This window comes from Phaenicophaeus curvirostris, chromosome 3 (genome assembly GCF_032191515.1).
Source record: "Phaenicophaeus curvirostris isolate KB17595 chromosome 3, BPBGC_Pcur_1.0, whole genome shotgun sequence".
Lineage (NCBI taxonomy): Eukaryota > Metazoa > Chordata > Aves > Cuculiformes > Cuculidae > Phaenicophaeus > Phaenicophaeus curvirostris.
This window is the reverse complement of record NC_091394.1, coordinates 39,100,419-39,119,091: the sequence shown is the minus strand read 5'-3', so window position 1 is coordinate 39,119,091 and position 18,673 is coordinate 39,100,419. Positions and strand designations below refer to the sequence as shown.

The 18,673-nt window shown below is 40.5% G+C and overlaps 1 protein-coding gene across 3 annotated transcripts in view; it reads left to right on the top strand.

The window, feature by feature from the left end:
* The window catches only part of MBOAT1 (membrane bound O-acyltransferase domain containing 1), a 62,419-nt gene extending 44,031 nt beyond the window's left edge, over positions 1 to 18,388 (top strand). For 2 of the 3 annotated variants that reach the window (XM_069853733.1, XM_069853734.1), the window contains 7 exons: positions 2,003 to 2,186; positions 3,636 to 3,828; positions 7,994 to 8,097; positions 11,665 to 11,729; positions 13,100 to 13,232; positions 14,364 to 14,515; positions 16,574 to 18,388. In XM_069853733.1, the coding sequence (XP_069709834.1) occupies positions 2,003 to 2,186; positions 3,636 to 3,828; positions 7,994 to 8,097; positions 11,665 to 11,729; positions 13,100 to 13,232; positions 14,364 to 14,515; positions 16,574 to 16,706 (964 nt within the window). In that variant the 3' untranslated portion in view covers positions 16,707 to 18,388. Of the gene's footprint in view, positions 1 to 2,002; positions 2,187 to 3,635; positions 3,829 to 7,993; positions 8,098 to 11,664; positions 11,730 to 13,099; positions 13,233 to 14,363; positions 14,516 to 16,573 lie in introns of those variants that run through there. The other variant, XM_069853735.1, reaches the window with a different exon arrangement.
* The last annotated feature ends 285 nt before the right edge of the window (positions 18,389 to 18,673 follow it).

Below are 18,673 nucleotides of genomic sequence, written 5' to 3'. Positions count from 1 at the left end.
GTGTGTTGATTGTGTAAGCAACTTCGTTTCTTTTCTACTTTGTCTCTCAATATAAGTGCAGGACGCACTTTTTTTTTTTTTAGAAGAATTAGTGTTACAGAGTTAGTCGTGGAACCATAATTGCTTTTCACCGTAAAGTGTTTATTTAAGGCCAAGGAGATTATTTCCTTCATTTCCAAGGCAGAAAATTCAGCCATCAAAAAATCTGCCTGTAAGCTTCTAAAAGTAAGAAGGGAGTACTTTCTTGAAAAGCAAAAATCCTGTACGGACACTCATATAACTTTTGCTGTGACCCAGAGCTTTGTGTCTATTTTTAAAACTCACAGCATAATGTTTAACGGCACTGGGCCCTTGTGACCATATGATTAATTCTGTTCAAATTCTCACCAAACAGGCTTTCCCCCTCACCCTTGTACTGTAAATGAGTTCGTAAGAGAAAAGAACATGCCAATAGCTCAAGTGTTGGTGGCAAACAAGTCATAACTGAAGAGTTTTAAATCCCCTTTGTTAATACAGCCTTTTGTCTTCCCTCTTGTTCTTGGTATAGTTTTGTTTCTCACTCATCCTCTCTAAATTCCTTTGTGCATTGCTCATGTCTCCCCACCCACCCATGTGCAGAATCTAAATTGAAACTAATGTCTTTATTTTTAATCTTACTAGAGCTCAGAAGCCCAAATCGTGGACCTGATTTTGCAGAACAGAAAGATGAACCTTACCCTAAATTGTTTGCTGCATCTTTCTGTGAAATGCTTTCACCAGAGAACATATCATTCAGGCACTAACATCTACAATAACCAGCAGGGTGGATGCAGCAAATCCTGGCTAAGCTAACTGTTTATTCAAACTAATTCCACTTCAGAATAAAAGTAGGCAGCAGCAAATGTTTAACTGTTGCTTAGTTTTTCTGCTAGAAAATCATGTTTTGATCTGAAAGAATTTTATGTGGGTTTTGGTTTCTGTGTGTCCATCTGTGTCTTGGACTTTAGTACTATGCCCTAATTTCTGTTCTCATCTAGGGACTCCTCGTTTACTTGGATTGTGGCTATTAGCACATTCACGGAGAGCATTGTATCTCAGTGAGAATTTTGTTGGTGGTGTTTTCTGCCACATAAATAAAACAAGCCCAACAATTTACAGGTTACTCTAACAGTGAGAGTCACAAGGACAGTGTATCTTCTTTGTTTTATATCTAATGTAAAACCCCTGAAGGAACTTTTAAGATATACATTTGCAAAACGGAAACAATGAACGTGGTGGACTTCCTTTGACTTTCATCTTCAGCTGTCTTTTGATTTGTGTGTCTTTTCCCCATAGTTCTTTTTCCTGTTAATGATGTGATACAGGCAATTACTTCCTTTATTTGCACAGTAGGACAGAGTGCCTCATTCATTCTCTTCCTTTCTCACATCACACTTACCATTTTTCAAAAGGCTGAACTGAAGGGAGGGTTAGAGCTCCTCTCAGGTCTGAGAGTCCTAGTCTTAAAGCCCCCTGCTCTGTGGCTTACATAACAAGGCAAGGTATTGCACTGCACTTGTCATCTGCCAGCCTTTACTGGTCCCTGACAAATTACAGAGATGCCCCAAAACAGTTACAAACTTCTCTCTTCTGATACTGTTAGCGTGTTCAAAATGCACATCAATTTTTTTGAGAGTAGGTATTTAAATTTATGACAGTTTTTAACTAAAATGTTTCTAATAATAAGATTATGACTTTTCAGATCAGTAGCACTCATTAACCTGAAGCTGAAGCACTTCTGTCTTACCCTTGTTGTGACTGCCATCTGCCAGAAATCACTGGGATGTAATAGAGGCTGTGCTTCATCTCCAAAAGAGACCTAGTGATATTTCAGCTGGGGGGAGGGTGGTAGGAGACAGCTGGGGGCTGAGGCAGGCAATATACCAAAAATCATTCATGAAAGCCTTTGCTGTGTTTTACCTTGTTTTGTTTTTCTGTTTTTGTTTTTTTTTTTTCGTGTGTGTGCGTTTAATGATTTTCACAGGACAAGACCTTCTTTACTGGAGTATTTAAGCTATCTCCTCAACTTTATGAGCATCATAGCTGGGCCTTGCAGCAATTACAAAGATTATATAGCCTTCATTGAAGGGAGGCATGTACACATGAAACTATTAGAAGTGAACTGGAAGCAGAAGGGTTATGACAGACTTCCTGATCCTTCTCCAACTGTAAGTTTTAAAATGACAAAAATTTATTGCGAAGGGCAGGACAGTTCAGCTTTGTACATGATTCTTGTAATTAAAAATGAAGAAGAAAAACCATTTTTGGACTATCTTCCCAGTAAATGTTTTAGATGGGTTTTTTTTTCTCTGAAGTGGCTGCTGTTTTTATCACAAGGTCAGGGGTGAAGGGGCTAGTGTCTTCCCCAAATGTGTTTGGCTTGCAAAACAAGTAATTCATTAATGAATGTCCTTTGTGCAGGGATGGGAGCGGTCTGCAGGTTGGGGCAATGATGGGTTGCAGCTCATCTCCAAACAGAAGAGGAAATATCAGGAAAAAAGGAAGTCAAATCTCACCCACAGTGCAGGAGATTTTAGAGTGCATGAGTCATGGCTAATCAGAAGCTGTAGCTAGTTCACGTACTTTGCAAGAGAATCTCACACTTTAAGATTACTTGGAGGTCATTTTTTCCACATACAATTAGCACTAATTTTATTTATTTTTAAATATTACTTAACACCTTATAAAATTTCCTTCTTGTAAACAGGATAGCGTAGTTTGAGAACCAAAGCCCCCTCTCTAAGGTGACACTGAATGACTTTAGGTTTGTGAGTGCAGAATGTCTCCTCTGGAATTGAGTATGTGCCTCTACATACCTGATTGCTGTTGCACATGGTTGTCTTTCTACTGACTACAGCAGTGTTTCTGCTGACTTATAGCAGTCTGATTGAGGTCAAAATAAGGACCATATTGTGTGAGATAAAAAGAATAAAAAGATAAAAAGAATACTAGGGATCAAAAAATGCATTGTTATTTCAATAATATGTTATACTTCTATTAGTCTTTGGGAACATAAGTTAATTTTTACATGGTACCCGTTGCCAGATTTACCTTTTTAATTATAACTTTATCAAGGAGAGTTTACTTCCAATGTGTATTTGAAATTGAGCTTCTGCCTACTGACATGATTGTCGATAACAGTATAGAGAAAGATAACAAGTGGTAATAGAAAACAGTATGAGATAGCAGACAAACTATGTTATGGCAAGTTATGTATAGTGTATAAGATGTACACTTTTTAAACAAGCAATTTTTAGCAAGTCCTCTAGATGCTATCTGGGCAATGATACCTACTATTGTACTGAATACTGGTGCTTTTGGCTTCCAGGAGGAATCCAGAATTTAGTTCCAGGAGAAGGCAGTCTGCATAGGGACGATTTCCCCTTTACGTTGTAGGTCCCTTCCAACCCAAACTGTTCTACGATACTGTGAAATTAAACCAAAGCTTTGACTATGGCTTTTCTACGTTACCTCTTCTAAATTAATTACTATCAACTTTGTCACTGCTGACCTTATTGCTTCTTGAAGTGCATCTTTTTATGTCATGAGTACTGCCTTTTGTTTTTTTCCCTTAAGCAAACATTTCTAATGAGCGTTTCATGGTTTGTGCTTTTTAGGGAGCAGTGATGTACAAGCTGTGTATCACACTAGCTTCTCTCATTTTATTCTTGACACTTACCAAGAACTTTCCCATGGCGTATATTATTGATAATGAATTTCTTGATAAAACACCCTTCTTGTCAAGACTTGGTTACCTGTATGTTGTAACACAGGCAGCAAAACCAAAGTATTACTTTGCATGGATGTTAGGTAAGTCTGGCTACATCACTTATTTTATTAGGTAACAAATAAGTTTATAAATGAAGGAGGGGGTCTGAAACATTGTGGGGAAACAAAAATAAATTAGTACCTAGACCTGTAGTTCCTGTGGGAGAAGTTCCTGCAGGCAGAGGAGATGTCAACATTTTTGAAAAGCATACATAAAATCTCCTCTAGCTTCTCTGACATCTCCTGCCTCTGGAGCCACAGAATCACTAGGTTGGAAAGGACCGACTGAATCATCGAGTCCAACCATTCCTATCAATCACTGAACCATGCCTCTCAGCAACTCATCCACCTGTCTTTTAAACACCTCCAGGGAAGGTGACTCAACCACCTCCCTGGGCAGCCTGTTCCAGTGCCCAGTGACCCTTTCTGTGAAAATGGTTTTTTCTGATGTCCAGCCTAAATCTCCCCTGGCGGAGCTTGAGGCCATTCCCTCTCATCCTGTCCCCTGTCACATGGGAGAACAGGCCAGCTCCTTCCTCTCCACAACCTCCTTTAGGTAGTTACAGAGAGCAATGAGGTCTCCCCTCAGCCTCCTCTTATCAAGGCTAAACAACCCCAGCTCTCTCAGCTGCTCCTCGTAAGACTTGTTCTCCAGCCCCTTCACCAGCTTTGTTGCTCTTCTCTGGACTCGCTCCAGAGCCTCAACATCCTTCTTGTGGTGAGGGGCCCAAAAATGAACACAGTATTTGAGGTGTGGTCTCACCAGTGCTGAGTACAGAGGGAGAATAACCTCCCTGGACCTGCTGGTCACACCGTTTCTGATACAAGCCAAGATGCCATTGGCCTTCTTGGCCACCTGGGCACACTGCTGGCTCATGTTCAGTCGCTGTCGACCAACACCCCCAGGTTCTTCTCCTCCAGGCAGCTTTCTAGACAGACTTCTCCTAGTCTGTAGCACTGCATAGGATAGTTGTGCCCCAAGTGCAGGACCCGGCATTTGGCCTTGTTAAACCTCATGCCATTGGTCTCAGCCCAGCGGTCCAGCCTGTTCAGATCCCTTTGCAGAGCCTCCCTACCGTCCAGCAGATCGACACTTCCACCCAGCTTAGTGTCATCCGCAAACTTACTGAAGGTGCATTCGGTCCCCTCATCCAGGTCATTGATAAAGACATTGAACAGGGCTGAACCCAAATCTGCTTTTCAGCTTCTTGTCAGTAAAGTCAATGTAACAATTTCCTATTACTTAAAACTTTGTTATTCTATCAAAATAGTTTTTACAGGAATTCTTAGGAAAAAAATGTTTGCCTCATGTAAACCTTGATTTTTATGCTATATTCATACTTTACCACTTACATCAGTGGGGTTGGGAGCTTAAGACTGATCACACTGGCTCATGCTTTACAAGTATCTTGTAATGCAAATAGACCTCTCTCTTCCTATCGAACATTTTTAGCACATGCATCTCTATTAGGAACTGTACTGCTTGTCTTGGGGCTGCAGTTAGGCTGTGCTTCTAAAGGCACTGTGTGATCCTATACCCTTTGACCAGTCATGAGAAAGAATTGGAAAGCCCTGGGGAAGGTGGAGAATGAAGGAGGTGATGGGAAGGACCCAAGGAAAAGGAGAAGACAAGGAAGAGGGCTTCTTAGAGAGAGAAGCAAATTTTTTTTTCCTGGGAGCCATTTAATCTGGTGCTCAAAATAATCTTTTTGTGTTTTTACCTTCTTCATTTAAGAAGTCATCTTTCCCACCTATGTGTGAGAAGTCAAATCCTTCTAGGCCAGGCTGAAAATTGAGAGACTGATTCTTTTTTCTTTTTTTTTTTACTGGTATTACAGCCTTTGTGCGTAGGGGAAACCCAGTTGGCAAAGCATAGACCTGAAACTGAGAAGCGTCATTGAGACTGGATGGAAAGAGCCAGGGAAACTCATTGCAAGGCTGTGATTAAACTGGGAATAAAACAGACAGATTGAGGGAAGACAGCCACAACTGTCATATGTGGGTTGGGAAGGGCTTTGGAATAAAGAATTGCTTGCTCAGGAACTTATGTTTGTGGGATCCAGTGTTAAATTGTTCATTCAATTTTTTCCAGCATTATAGTTAACCAGAAGTCAGATAAACTGAACTTGGATTTGTGATGTGATTATGCAATAGAAACTGTAGAAATATCTTACAAATTAGGAGGATTTGGGGACACATTTCATGCTGGAGGGTGAGGCCTCTGTTATTCACATTCACAGCCAGAAGAACAGCAGACACTTTATCTTTCTGCAGTCTAGCTCGTGGTGGCACCGCACAGGGCTGGATAAAAGTGCTTGCTGGAACAGCTGATAAACGCTTCCTGTCCTCAGAAAAGGACACTCACACTATTGTGTGAGAGCTACACTGCTGAATTCCTCCAGTCCCATGGAAAGATGGAAAATTCAGCTTCTTGCTGCATTAGCAGCAGTCACGGGAATGTGGCTGCAAACCTAACTCAGAGCTATCTATGAAACCAGTTTGGGACTGAGCACCTGCACCCAAGGAGGTGTGAAAGTGATATGCCAGAGGTGTGCAAGCCAGCAGGGAAACCTCTGCTGTGTTCTGTGGAGACTGGGGTTTTGTGAGCAATTGAAGGCTGGACAATTCAGATTCTTTTGCATTTCACATCTTGCTCTGCAGACAGCAGCTCAGGAAGCGAGAAGCTGACGAGCCTGCTGTATTATTATGTCCCTGCATTTCTTTTTTTTTTTTTTTTGCTTTTGGCAAAGAAACACTAAGCAGTCCCTGGCTCCCTTAGGTCAAGGGGGAGCAAATCCAGGAGCCCACTGGTCTGGGATGACAGTTAGGTGCAGCTCCAGTCTCTGAGATTGGGCAGGGTCATGTGGGCCAGTTTCAGGGAGGGTTGCTGTTTGTTTGTTGACTTCTGCCGAATGATAGGTGATAGGACAAGAGCGAATGGTGTCAAGCTGCATCAGGGGATGTTTAGATTGGACATTAGGAAAAATTTGTTTACAGGAAGGGTCATTGGGTGCTGGCAGTGGCTGCCCAGGGGGGTGGTTGAGTCCCCACCCTGGAGGTGTTTAAAAGACAGGTAGGTGAGGTGCTTGGGGATAGTTGACAGGTACGGTTGAAGCTGATGATCTCTAAGGTCTTTTCCAACCTAGGGATTCTATGATTCATTTCAAAGACCTTTCCATCAGTAAAATCTATCTTGTTTAATAAAGTGGAAAATAAAATGGAAAGTATCAGGTTGGAGAAGTTTGCTCATTTATTTGTTTATTAGTCTTGTTGCCTTTAATCAGGTTCTCTTCCTCGTTTTGTGCTTTAGGGCTTCTTCATGAGTTTGTTCCTGTAATCATAGTATTTACAAAGCAAAATCAATTTTCTTTCTTGGAAAAGAAATGCTGACTATTTTAAAGCATAGCCCACCCAGGCTTGTATTTTGAAAATAATCAGGAAGGCAAAGCCTTACCTGTATTTTTTGCTTTCCATTTTCTTCCAATAATCCTCAGTATTTGCTACACTTAGTCAAGGGCACATTAAATGCAGAATCTTGAGACCTAGTGATGATGTGGCTCCCAGGCAAGCACTCTAGGAAAGAGCACGAGTGCAGCACATGAAATGCCTAGCATTACCCAAGCTTTTATTTGCACCTAAAGTAGTTGACTTCAATTGAAGTGACTCAATATTTGATTTGTAGAGAGTACCTCAGGTACTTAGGGAGGCATTGAGCAACAGGATTAGCAAAAGCCTTTGTCTGCAGAAGTCTGAATGAATGTCTTAACTACAATGACCATGTTGGAACTCAATACAAATGGAAACCATGAATTTGAGGCACTACAGTTTTTTTGAATTCTGGAGAATGCTGTGACATCCAGACACCCTTTTGAGGAAAATGGAAATTCATTTTATGACAACTCTTTATATCTATCTCAGATTAATAATAAGAGCAAAAGAATGGGAAAAGTTATTTCTGTCAATTGTTATTTGTTTGTTTATTTTATTTCTTCTGCCTAAGGAGTTAACTAGTCTTTCCTCTGGAGGAAGTGACTCTTTTTGTCACCTTGTAGCAATGCCCCTTTGCCAAGAGGAAGCTTCTTTTTGAAAGAGAGAATGCTAATTTCTATAAAGCTGGTTTGAATGTGTATTTGGTGTCATAGTGATTTGTAAGAAAACATGGCTCCACCAGCAGTCTGACTTGACTCATTTTGTTTTGACATTGCAGCAGATGCAGTCAACAATGCAGCTGGTTATGGATTCAGTGGAGTTGATGAGAGGGGCACTTTCCGTTGGGACCTGTTGTCCAATTTAAATATCTGGAACATTGAGGTGAGTTAAAGGAGTGGCTGCCTCTGTACTCGGCACTGGTGAGACCGCTCCTTGAATACTGTGTTCAGTTCTGGGCCCCTCACCACAAGAAGGATGTTGAGGCTCTGGAGAGAGTCCAGAGAAGAGCAACAAAGCTGGTGAAAGGGCTGGAGAGCAGGCCTTATGAGGAGCGGCTGAGAGAGCTGGGGTTGTTTAGCCTGGAGAAGAGGAGGCTGAGGGGTGACCTCATTGCTCTCTACAACTACCTGAAAGGAGGTTGTAGAGAGGAGGGTGCTGGCCTCTTCTCCCAAGTGACAGGGGACAGGACAAGAGGGAATGGCCTCAAGCTCCGCCAGGGGAGGTTTAGGCTAGACGTTAGGAAAAAATTCTTTACAGAAAGGGTCATTGGGCACTGGAACAGGCTGCCCAGGGAGGTGGTTGAGTCACCTTCCCTGGAGGTGTTTAAGGCACGGGTGGACGAGGTGCTGAGGGATATGGTATAGTGTTTGGTAGGAACGGTTGGACTCGGTGATCCGGTGGGTCTCTTCCAACCTGGTTATTCTGTGATTCTGTAATTGTCCAGTCCAGAGGAGGCCCTCGAAGGTGATCAGAGGGCTAGAGCACCTCTGCTATGAGGACAGGCTGAGAGAGTTGGGGTTGTTCAGCCTATAGAGGTCTCAGGGAAGACCTTATTGCAGCCTTGCAGTACTGAAAGGGGGGGGCTACAGGAAAGCTGGGGAGGGGCGTATAGTGATAGGATGATGGGTAATAGGTTTTATTAGGAAGAAATTTTTTACTGTGAGGGTGGTGAGGCACTGGCACAGGTTGCCCAGAGAAGTCATGGTTGTCCCATCCCTGGAGATGTTCAGAGCTGGGTTGGATGAGGCTTTGAGCAACCTGAAGGGACACCTTCCTTCTACAAATTCTGTAATTCTATAAATGGGCATGATAATGAGGAGAAGCTTTGCTAGAAGGAAAATAAAGTACATGAAACCAGGCTGTCCCTCTTTAACATGGAGAGGTTTTGTATTTTATCTCTTGGGCAGGTAAAAAGCATCTGTCACACAGCCTTTGTCACACTCTATATTGTGGTTGCATTTCTAAGTAGTTTATAGAGGGCTAATAAATGATTAATCAGATGATTAATAAATGAGCAGTCAATTACTGTAGATTGTGGCTGAGTTCAGTAGGTCAATAAATTGCTTGTAGCTATGATTCTTCACCATCTGTAGTGTATTCTGTTTATTTATTTATAATAGTTTTCCACTTTTGTAACCCAGTTGAGAGGGGTGGTTGTAGTGAAAGAGACCACCACGATAAGGCAATGCATACTCTTGCAGGGGCTGTGTCCCTGCACGTGCCTGGAGTACCTCTTGTAAATGGAGAAAAGCAGGGGTGGGAGAGATAACAGGTACAGACTAAGCAACCTGAATGGGAACTGGCAGGGCCACATAGAGCTTAGATGGCTGCTGATCTAGAGCTCCATCCAGCAAACCATACCGTTTCTCAACACATCTGTCATACAGGTTCCTTGTGACTGCAGTATACTTTTAACATCTATCAATCTTTAAGCTATATATGTTTTTCTCTAGTGAAAAAGATGGCCAGTCTAATTTGTTTACCTTGAAGAATATTTTGTGAATGCCAGTGGGATGTGGAAATGTTTGTGTCTGAGTCTGCTTTCTAAAGGCTCCTTTTCTTTAGAAATAGGAGGAGCTTCCCTCTGTAATTCTGGAATTATGGTTTTAAAAGGAAAAGCAGATGAAAATACGTTGACCGCTTTATTGGTGAATGAGCTGTGACTAAGCAAATGTGCTTTAATAGCTCTTCTCAAAAATGAAAGAGCCCCTATAATTCTTCATTGAAAGATGCTAAAAATGGAAGTCATCATCTGAGTGGTACAGAATATACCGCCGAAAGTGCTTTATACTCCTCAATGACAGCAGATATCACTCTGAGATTGTGAATCAATATCTGATTCAGCTTTAGAGCAGGAGATGATTCCTGTCTTGATGGGCTGAGGCAGTTTCTGCTTGTAGGAAAGTGAAGTCAAACCAATATAAGGAAATGGGAGCCTTTGCTCCTCTCTACCCACTGAGCTATAGACCCCTCAAAAATTTTCTTTTACTGGTCACACAGGCAATAGAGATCAGGGTAGGGAAATTATTACCAGGAGTATAAAACAGAGTACATCCCATTGATTTTATAATGTGATCCAAGAGGCTACAGAGACTATTACTTTAAGTAAGCTTTGAACTGTCACTTTATGCACCAACAGGGATTCCAGGAGTTGGAGTTTAAGTGTGAGTAAACAGTGCACTTTCAGCAGGCATAGCCACCTGCATGTGTAAAATTACTTAAGTGTTGGGAACCTGAGTGATAAATGTGACTAGGAATTGACCTGATTTGTAGCAAATAAAAGCACATGGCAGGAATTGTGAGGGCATTAAAATGCGGTGGGGGCTAATTGCATGTGGGGTACTTGAAGAAAGCCTTGGCAGCGTGCGTATTTTGACAACCAATGACTACTTTCTCTCTGGGAAATGTAACAGGGGAACTTAAGGATCCCAATAAAGAGTGACAATATTAGTGGGAAGAGAAATTAAATTTTTCTTGGCTTCTCTTGGTGCAGTAATGCAATTAAAATGTGGCAGTTCTGCGTTAGAAATTGTTAATAATATTAACTCTTTAAATACAGAGGATGAAGTGTTAGCCTTCAAGATTTTGTGTGGAAGTAAAATAACATCTGTGTATTCCACTTGTAATCCTTTGTCTTCAATATGTATTTTCATTGTGCTCTTCCCTTCAGCTGATGTGGGGTGATAATGTGGTGTCACTGAGTCACATCCCTGTTTGGTGAGGAGATCCTCAAATGTTTCTGTCAGCAGGCGAGGAACAAGGGGGACCAGGGACGGGGTCCAGCGGTGACCCTACCAGCGGTGAAGTTGACCAGGATTGGGGGAAGTGATGCTGGATGGAGTCCAGCAGTCCCCTAAAGCTGGGAGAACTGATGCTGTGAGGAGGTGTAGGTGGTTCTCCCAGGACCCTGGAGTCTAATCTGGTTTCTCAAGCTGGGCAGTAGGCTGAGAATTGGCTTCTAAATTCAGTCCGAAATTTTTTTGTCTGTGTTTTAAAGTCTTCCCCCTTCCTTCTCCAAATAATAGTGCATTTCTTTTAGTTTTTATAATACTTTGTTTTAATAGCATTCCAGGGAAGTCCAGACTGCATGTAAAGAGTGGCAAGACATCTCTTCCAAAAATCTAGCTATTAATGAGCTGAAGGGAAGGCCAAGCATTTAAAACAAGAAAGCTTTTCAGATTTCCCGTAACTTGAAAAATAACTAAATATTGTATTTAATTTTACAAAACAAAGTGAGAATTTACAGTAAGTGCCAAGTGTTAGCAGTGAGCAATCAGCCTACTTAATAACTCTTCCAAAACATATTAGTGTAACGATGGACTGTGGCACAGTCTTCACAACAGTTAGCTAATAGAATTAATATTTTCCACATTTCTCCTCTGTAACTTTAAATGCAAGCATTATTTTACGGTTTTCAGTGCTAACTTTTCATTTTAATTTCTTTCCTAGACTGCAACAAGTTTTAAAATGTACATTGAAAACTGGAATATTCAGACAGCTGCCTGGCTAAAACGGTAAGAACACTGAAACAGTAACATACTTGAGAGACCCAAAACCTCTAGATGGTCTGGAAAAACAGGCTGGTAAATCTCATGAATGTATAGCCTCGTCTGTCTTTTTATTTCCTGTGTCTGTTACAGTTGGTGGAATACAAGGGTATTTGGTGCTGTGAAGTTTTATTGCTGCAAATGTAAAATGCCCACATTTCTCATATATATGAGAAGCAAGCCACAAATGAACTGTTCATATCTTCCATAATAAAGAGTAATAGCATTTTGATGGCATCTTTTAGGTTGCTGTTTGCCTCCATTATTCTTGCTGTACTATTTCACTTTGCTATGTTACGTTTGCCATGCAGGCTACTACTGGAAGGGAGCCTTGTGTCACTGGAATCCAGTTCAGCTAGAACTGGAGAGAAGTCGAAACTTCAGAGCCCCAGTGTAGTCTCATTTAGAGTTACTAGAAGGTACATGCTAGGGAGTCCCTGTTTCGGATATAGAGAAGCACTTCTAGCACTGAGAAGATCAGATTTTAACCCATGACTGTTAAGGCACTTATAAATACTAGCATTAATCTAAGTTTTGTAGATTGAACAGTTTTCTGTTACTTGTTACACTTTTTGGCATGATTAAAGCTCATCTTACAGTCAATGTCAGATCTGAAATGCAAGAATAAATTTATTGCGGGTATTATAGCTATTTTTGTTGTTAAAGATATACCACTTAAAAGTTACTTTTTTTTCCTCCATAATTGAAATGGTGTTCCTGATAAGAAGTGCATTATCTCAACTCGTTTCTTTGTAACGCAACATGTCAGTTAAACCTTAAACAGCCAAGTAGACCAGTTGATGTGTTCTTGAACTGGTATCATTCACTTGGGTTTTTGGAGTAAGATTTTGGGCTGCTAAAGGTAGCAGGAATCCCCGGCTTTGCAACAGCTTGTGACAGTCCCTGTTGTTCCCAGCATCGGCCAGATAACTGCCTGAAAATACCTCTGTTCAACTAGGGAGGGTGAAGTCACATCTCTGTCTTTAGACTTGCATCTTCATCAGAGTTTTGAACGGGAGTGTGCGATTGCAGATAGAGGTATAAAGGTGAAAGAGAAGTCTTGCCTGCCCTTTGCCCTGTTGTTTATTTAAATGCTATGAGCACCAGGAATATTTGTACAGATGCTCTTTGGATACTCTGTGCATAAAAGCGTGCTTCCTCTTTCCATCTAATGCTCCAAGTAAATGAAGGGAGAGTACGACATGCTCTTATCTGTAACTGAGGAAAGATAAGACCATTAAGAAAACAGAATAAGGTCTTAAAACAGAGAAGGATTTCAAGTGCAATGTCCATTGTTCAGTTGTATTCAGCTTCTTTTTTTGTTTTCATCTTTGCAGTGTTTGCTATGACAGAGCTCCCAGGTACCCTACGGCTTTAACATTTATCCTGTCGGCCCTGTGGCATGGTATCTATCCTGGATATTATTTTACATTTCTCACTGGAATCCTTATCACGCTTGCAGCCAGAGCAGTATGTACCTTTCATTGTTCTCTTCTAAGGTCCATGCTAGATACTATCCAGCTGTCAGTTGCTGGGACCACCCTGGCACAGTCAAGCAGCTTGTCCCTTTTTGATACCTTTGTGGGCTCGATGTTCGCTGAAGCTTTGTTCTGTATTGATGCTAATTACAAAGTATTCCCAGCAGTTATAACCAGCACCAATTCTGCACATGCTGCAGTGCTGTTAGAGGAAACTTTGCTGGAGAGTATGCAGTTGGTAGTGACAGTGACTATGTCCATGCAGTCAGATTAGCTTCCTATTCAAGGTTAACTTGAGTCTAGAAAACTTCTTGATCATGTTGCCTGTATGTATAATCTGCTCTGGGCACAATATTTCACAATAAATCGTTATGGGTTGAGTATTAGCCCAAACTTGAACTCTTTCATGAGGATGCAATTGATACAGTAAACTGGTCCCTGTGTTTATGGGCCTCATCTTGAGTAGAGCCACCAAAGAGATCACAGGTTTCATGTCTCACTGTTGTTGAATTTATCACTTCAGTCTTTCAGACTGAACCAGCCAGTTGTACAGGGCTGGGAAACACCACCATTACATTTCAGAGTTTGTCTATGGATAAACAAGAAGGACAATTTGAAAGGTGAATTAAACTAGAGATCAGTGTTAGACACTGTGGCTAGAGCAGGTTGCTGAACATGTGGTCCTAACATGTGCTTTGCCTCTCATTTATGAGGATTTCACAGGTGTGAAGCTAAACCAAAATCTCTAGGGAACAGCATATGCTTGCAGGTGTAGACATGTATTTGTTCATTTAAAGTAACTTTGTTTCACTGTTTATTGTAAGCAGTAATAAAGCAAATGGTAGCAACTCCCTCCCCAGATACCCAGCATGGGAATCTTCTCCTGTGATTATGACAGGAACTTAGGGGACACTTCTCTGTTTGCTGCTGGTTGACTGTGGGACTTGGATGTGCCAGTCCATATGCTTCTGTCTTCCTAGTCTCACGGCTTTCTTACTGATGCATAAACTTTACAGTAATGCTAATGGTGATGATAGGTGGAGCATCATACACTTGCAATGTGTCCATGTCACACTGCCTAAGAAATAGATTAATTTTCCATTTACTTTTCCTTGACCTGCAGATAAGAAAGAATTGCAGACATTACTTCCTCTTGTCAGTGCCTCTCAAGGTAGCCTATGATGTCGTTACCTGGGTCGTCACTCAACTGGCCGTGTGCTATACTGTCGCACCATTTGTTATGCTGGCTGTTGAGCCCTCGGTTAAGTTTTACAAGTAAGTTCTCTTCTCTTGACTGTTATTCTTCAATCAGCACAGACTTTTGTTAAATAATTCTAACCGCACCGAAAAGCAGTTGGCATTTGATCAGATTTGAAAGGAGTTCAAACAGGATGTCTAATAGTGTATAAGGGGTGATTTTTGCACTCATGCAAATAATGAGATGATAGTAGTAGTAATAGTAATAATAATAATAATACTACTACCAAGTCAGAACATTTCACCTCTACTTCTCAGTCTGTGTCTTGCAACTTTTTACATATTCAGTTTCCTTTTTCAGAACAGTCAGGTCTCAGCCGTTAACAGAGAGGTTAGGAATAACGTGACTTGGCAGTAGGAAGGAGTCGATGAAAAAAGATCAGCTTTCCAGCTGCCAAATGTATAGAACAGGAGATGTGATCGGTCAGCAGAAGATAAGAAGAGTGCTTGGCAGAGCATTGTGTCTTGAAATGAGTATGCTTTTCTTTTTGAATACTTCCATAGAAAGCGAATACTTCCCTAGGTTCTTCAGAAATAAGAAAACATTGGTGTTGCAGAGTATACTGGATATACACTAATAAAAATAGTTTGAAATAAAGGAATTGAGAAAACAATTTGAAAAGGGAGACCGGACTACATTAATTTTCATTCATACTAGGGTGAACTGTCAACATAGAGTAACAGGTTTTGGTTAAGACAGACATTTCCCTTCTCTAACATAAAAAACGTAAAACTGGTAGTCAGGATAACTGCTGTCAGTAAATCTCTTTGAAGGGGGTTAAATTTTTACATTTTCTATTCCTGTTTCTTAACGCATTTGATTCCAACACAGAAAACTTACCGTATAAAAATGACTCCAAACCTTTCCTGGGTTCAGTGCCATGCTTTCCCAAGTGCCTTGTTAATACCTAATTTTTCTGTCTTTCAAGGCAAAACAAGCAAACAACAACCAGAACCGAAAAGGGGAGAAAAAGACTAAAATATTCAACTCATTTATAAATTTGCCCCTTAAGTGAAGTTGGTTCCCTTTGTGCTACAAAAGGCCATTCCATGCAGTAAAAATTAATTTGATTCTGTGACATTACATTGCTAACATTGAAACTACAGAAATAAATATATATAAGGGGCTTGCTATTGCTATGCCAGCATCTATGAAGGCATAAATGTTACTTTTATTGGAGTTCTGAACAAAGAAAATGATTTTCCACCCTTGCCCCAAGTCATTACCTTAATATTGTTTGCCCTAGTGACACTGAGCATAGATACCAGTAAAATTTAAGAGGCTGTTAAGCAAGGAAGTTGGAGGACTGCGCACCTAGCAGTGGTTTTAAGCTAAGGACCTTATGAAGGTGTTAGAACTATGGTAAGAAGCATAAATAAGACCATGGGAAGATGCATCTTTGTGGTTAAAAGCTGCACCAATACTGCTCCCAAATGTAATCCTCCCCAAGCTGCCAGAGCCTCATGTGCTTTAAGTATTTTTTATTTGTGTTCAATCTTGTGTATAAAAAATATAACTGAAATAAAACTATTTGATACTTAATATGATATATTTCTGAGTAGTTGTCTTCAAAACCACAAAACTTATGTAAACATCATTACCTGACATTCCTAGTTAAAAGTTGAATGTTTTATTTCAGATCTCAGCACTTGGAATGAATTTTTTTCTTTCTGTCACTGTTTCTTTTTTTAAAAAAAAGCTTGTAGCAAGTTTTATGTCCTAAGCATAAAGGACGTTTCTGCAAAATGTAGCCTTATATACTCTAATATTAAAGAGACAGGCTGAATAAGTCTATGGTTGAATTACACAGGCTTGTATGAGCCATCAGATTTTGGATTCTGGAGCTTTCTAATTGATTCCTTGCCTCATTAACATCCATGGCAAGATTTTCATCAATGCTAGCAGATACCACAGGCTATGTGAAATCCAAAGGTATTTTTTTGTGCTTTGTAGGTCATGTTCATATTTTTTGCATTCATCCCTTAGTACTAAATTCTGCATGGGCTTACTGAGGTTGCACAATTCATGTTATTGCTGATAAAAATATAATATTCTATTTCTTCTTTTGTTCCCAGGTCTATGTATTTTCACATGCACATTTTAAGCATCCTGGTGTTACTTGTGTTACCAATCAGACCTCAAGCCCATTCCACAAGAAAGCCTCAGAATCAGGCCATGCAGAACTCTGTTAAAAGGAAAGACAAGTGATGCCTCCAAACAAAATTGTTGACATTGGGAAATCAAACTGTCATATTGGAAGCAAAGGAAAAAGAAGAAAAAGGGGTGGGGTGAGGGTTGAAGTAGAAGACAAGTGGCATTTCTATTGGTTATCTTAAAATCTTACTGGACTGGGCAGAAAAGAGCCTGAATGACTATTTCAAATTGTTCCAGTTAAGAGAGATTTTATAGGCAATGTTTACAGGCTCATGGGGCATTTTGATTTTTTTTTTAATAAATATTTTTATGAAATGTGTTTATATATTTAAACATTTTCACACTGAGAGACATTTTTTGCTCTTTTACAGAAATATACAATTAATAATCTTGCGATTAGAGGATCAGGAAGCAGCTAGTAAAGAGTTAGACCAGCTGTCTGATAGCCTGGTGCTGTGGACAGCTGGCAGAGTAAGCTTTTAATCTCTTGGCTAGAGAGAGAGATGATGCAAGTAGCAAGCTACAGACATGGGCATGTTCAAGTTGCAGATGCTGACTTCTGCCCCAGAAGGGAGAAGAGGGAGTGGGACTTTCTCTGGCAGTCCCCAGAGCAGGGACTGCAGCCTGAGCTTGGCAGCAAGGGTATTACACATCCTTCAATGTGACACCTGCTGGTAATGAGGGCAAGACAAGTCCCGTGGGAATAAGTGTCTGGGAACACTGGCAACTGGCTAGGCCAAATTCTAAAGCCAAGTAAAAGCAAAACAACAACAAAAAAATCCCTTTAAAGTAATAGAAGGGACATACACCTTGTGATGTGTAGAATTGTACTTCTCTAAAGACACAGCTGGTGCTCATTGCTACATCAGACTGACTGCAGTTTTTAGAGTGATGCAGCACTCCCATTTCAGTATCAAAATAACTGAGGAGGCGTGCAGGTTTAGTGTTTTAAAACTCACAGTTACAGGTTAAATCTGAAAAAGGTTTGCAATGGATCAGACTGCTCTAGTCCAAAACATCCCATCTTGTGGAGGGATTACTTTTCAGCAGGATAACACTAACATGTAACCTGAGCAGTCAGAGTTGTAATAAATCATTCTCTACAAAATATTGTGGTTTGATTTGATCATCATAAGAGTCAAGTCCTAGTCCTTGTATGATCTTGACGTGTGACTTAGCCTGTTGATGCAAGTTTCCCTGCTTGTAAAGTCCTTGCTTACAGGGATGTTTTGAGGCTTAATTTTGAAGATCTTGTACATTGAGATAACTGGCTGCAAAATGCTGTGTGTGGTTTCTTTATTTCATTTTTCTTAAATTCACTTACCCTAGTAAAGCAGGCTGGTACAACACGACACATCAAAACCAACTAAAATTTTTTTTAAAATTACACTGTTCCAGGAATGTTTTTATCAGGATTTTATAGAAGAAATTCCCTTGCTAAAGTGATGTTATTGCTTTACGTTCATTTAACTGGTGTGTGATTGAGGAAAGAATCTGCTGTTTACTGCATTCTGAATTTTATATCAGATTAAAATTTTGCAGCATCCTAACATTTTGTGAAGTAAAACTAAAATAAGTTCCAAAAAAAAAATTTGTGTTTTGTTGTTTTTGTTTTTTTTTCTTTCTGGGTAGTTTTTGTCCTGTGACCACCTCATGATTTGGAGCATAGTTCATGGAAGAGTTTATCTGGTAATTTATTTTGAAGGTGAGATGGGATTAAAAGGTTGATCTGAATAAACAAACTGCTTTGTGTCACTACTTGGCATTATTAATCACGAATGTCTCATGTGAAAACAGGTGAATAAGTGTGAGAACCCTCATACTTGTGAGGGGACGGCTTCATGCCTGCTGGATTTTACAGACTATCTGCAATTTACAGCCTACTTCTGCTGAAACAGAGACAAAACCACCCCCGCTTGATGCTGTAGCAGCTTTGTCCTTAACTTGGCCAGTACTTAGTTGTCCTCATGCATGTTTCCTCCTTGTTGGCACCAGCCTCAGTTGCATCTTGGGCATCTAAT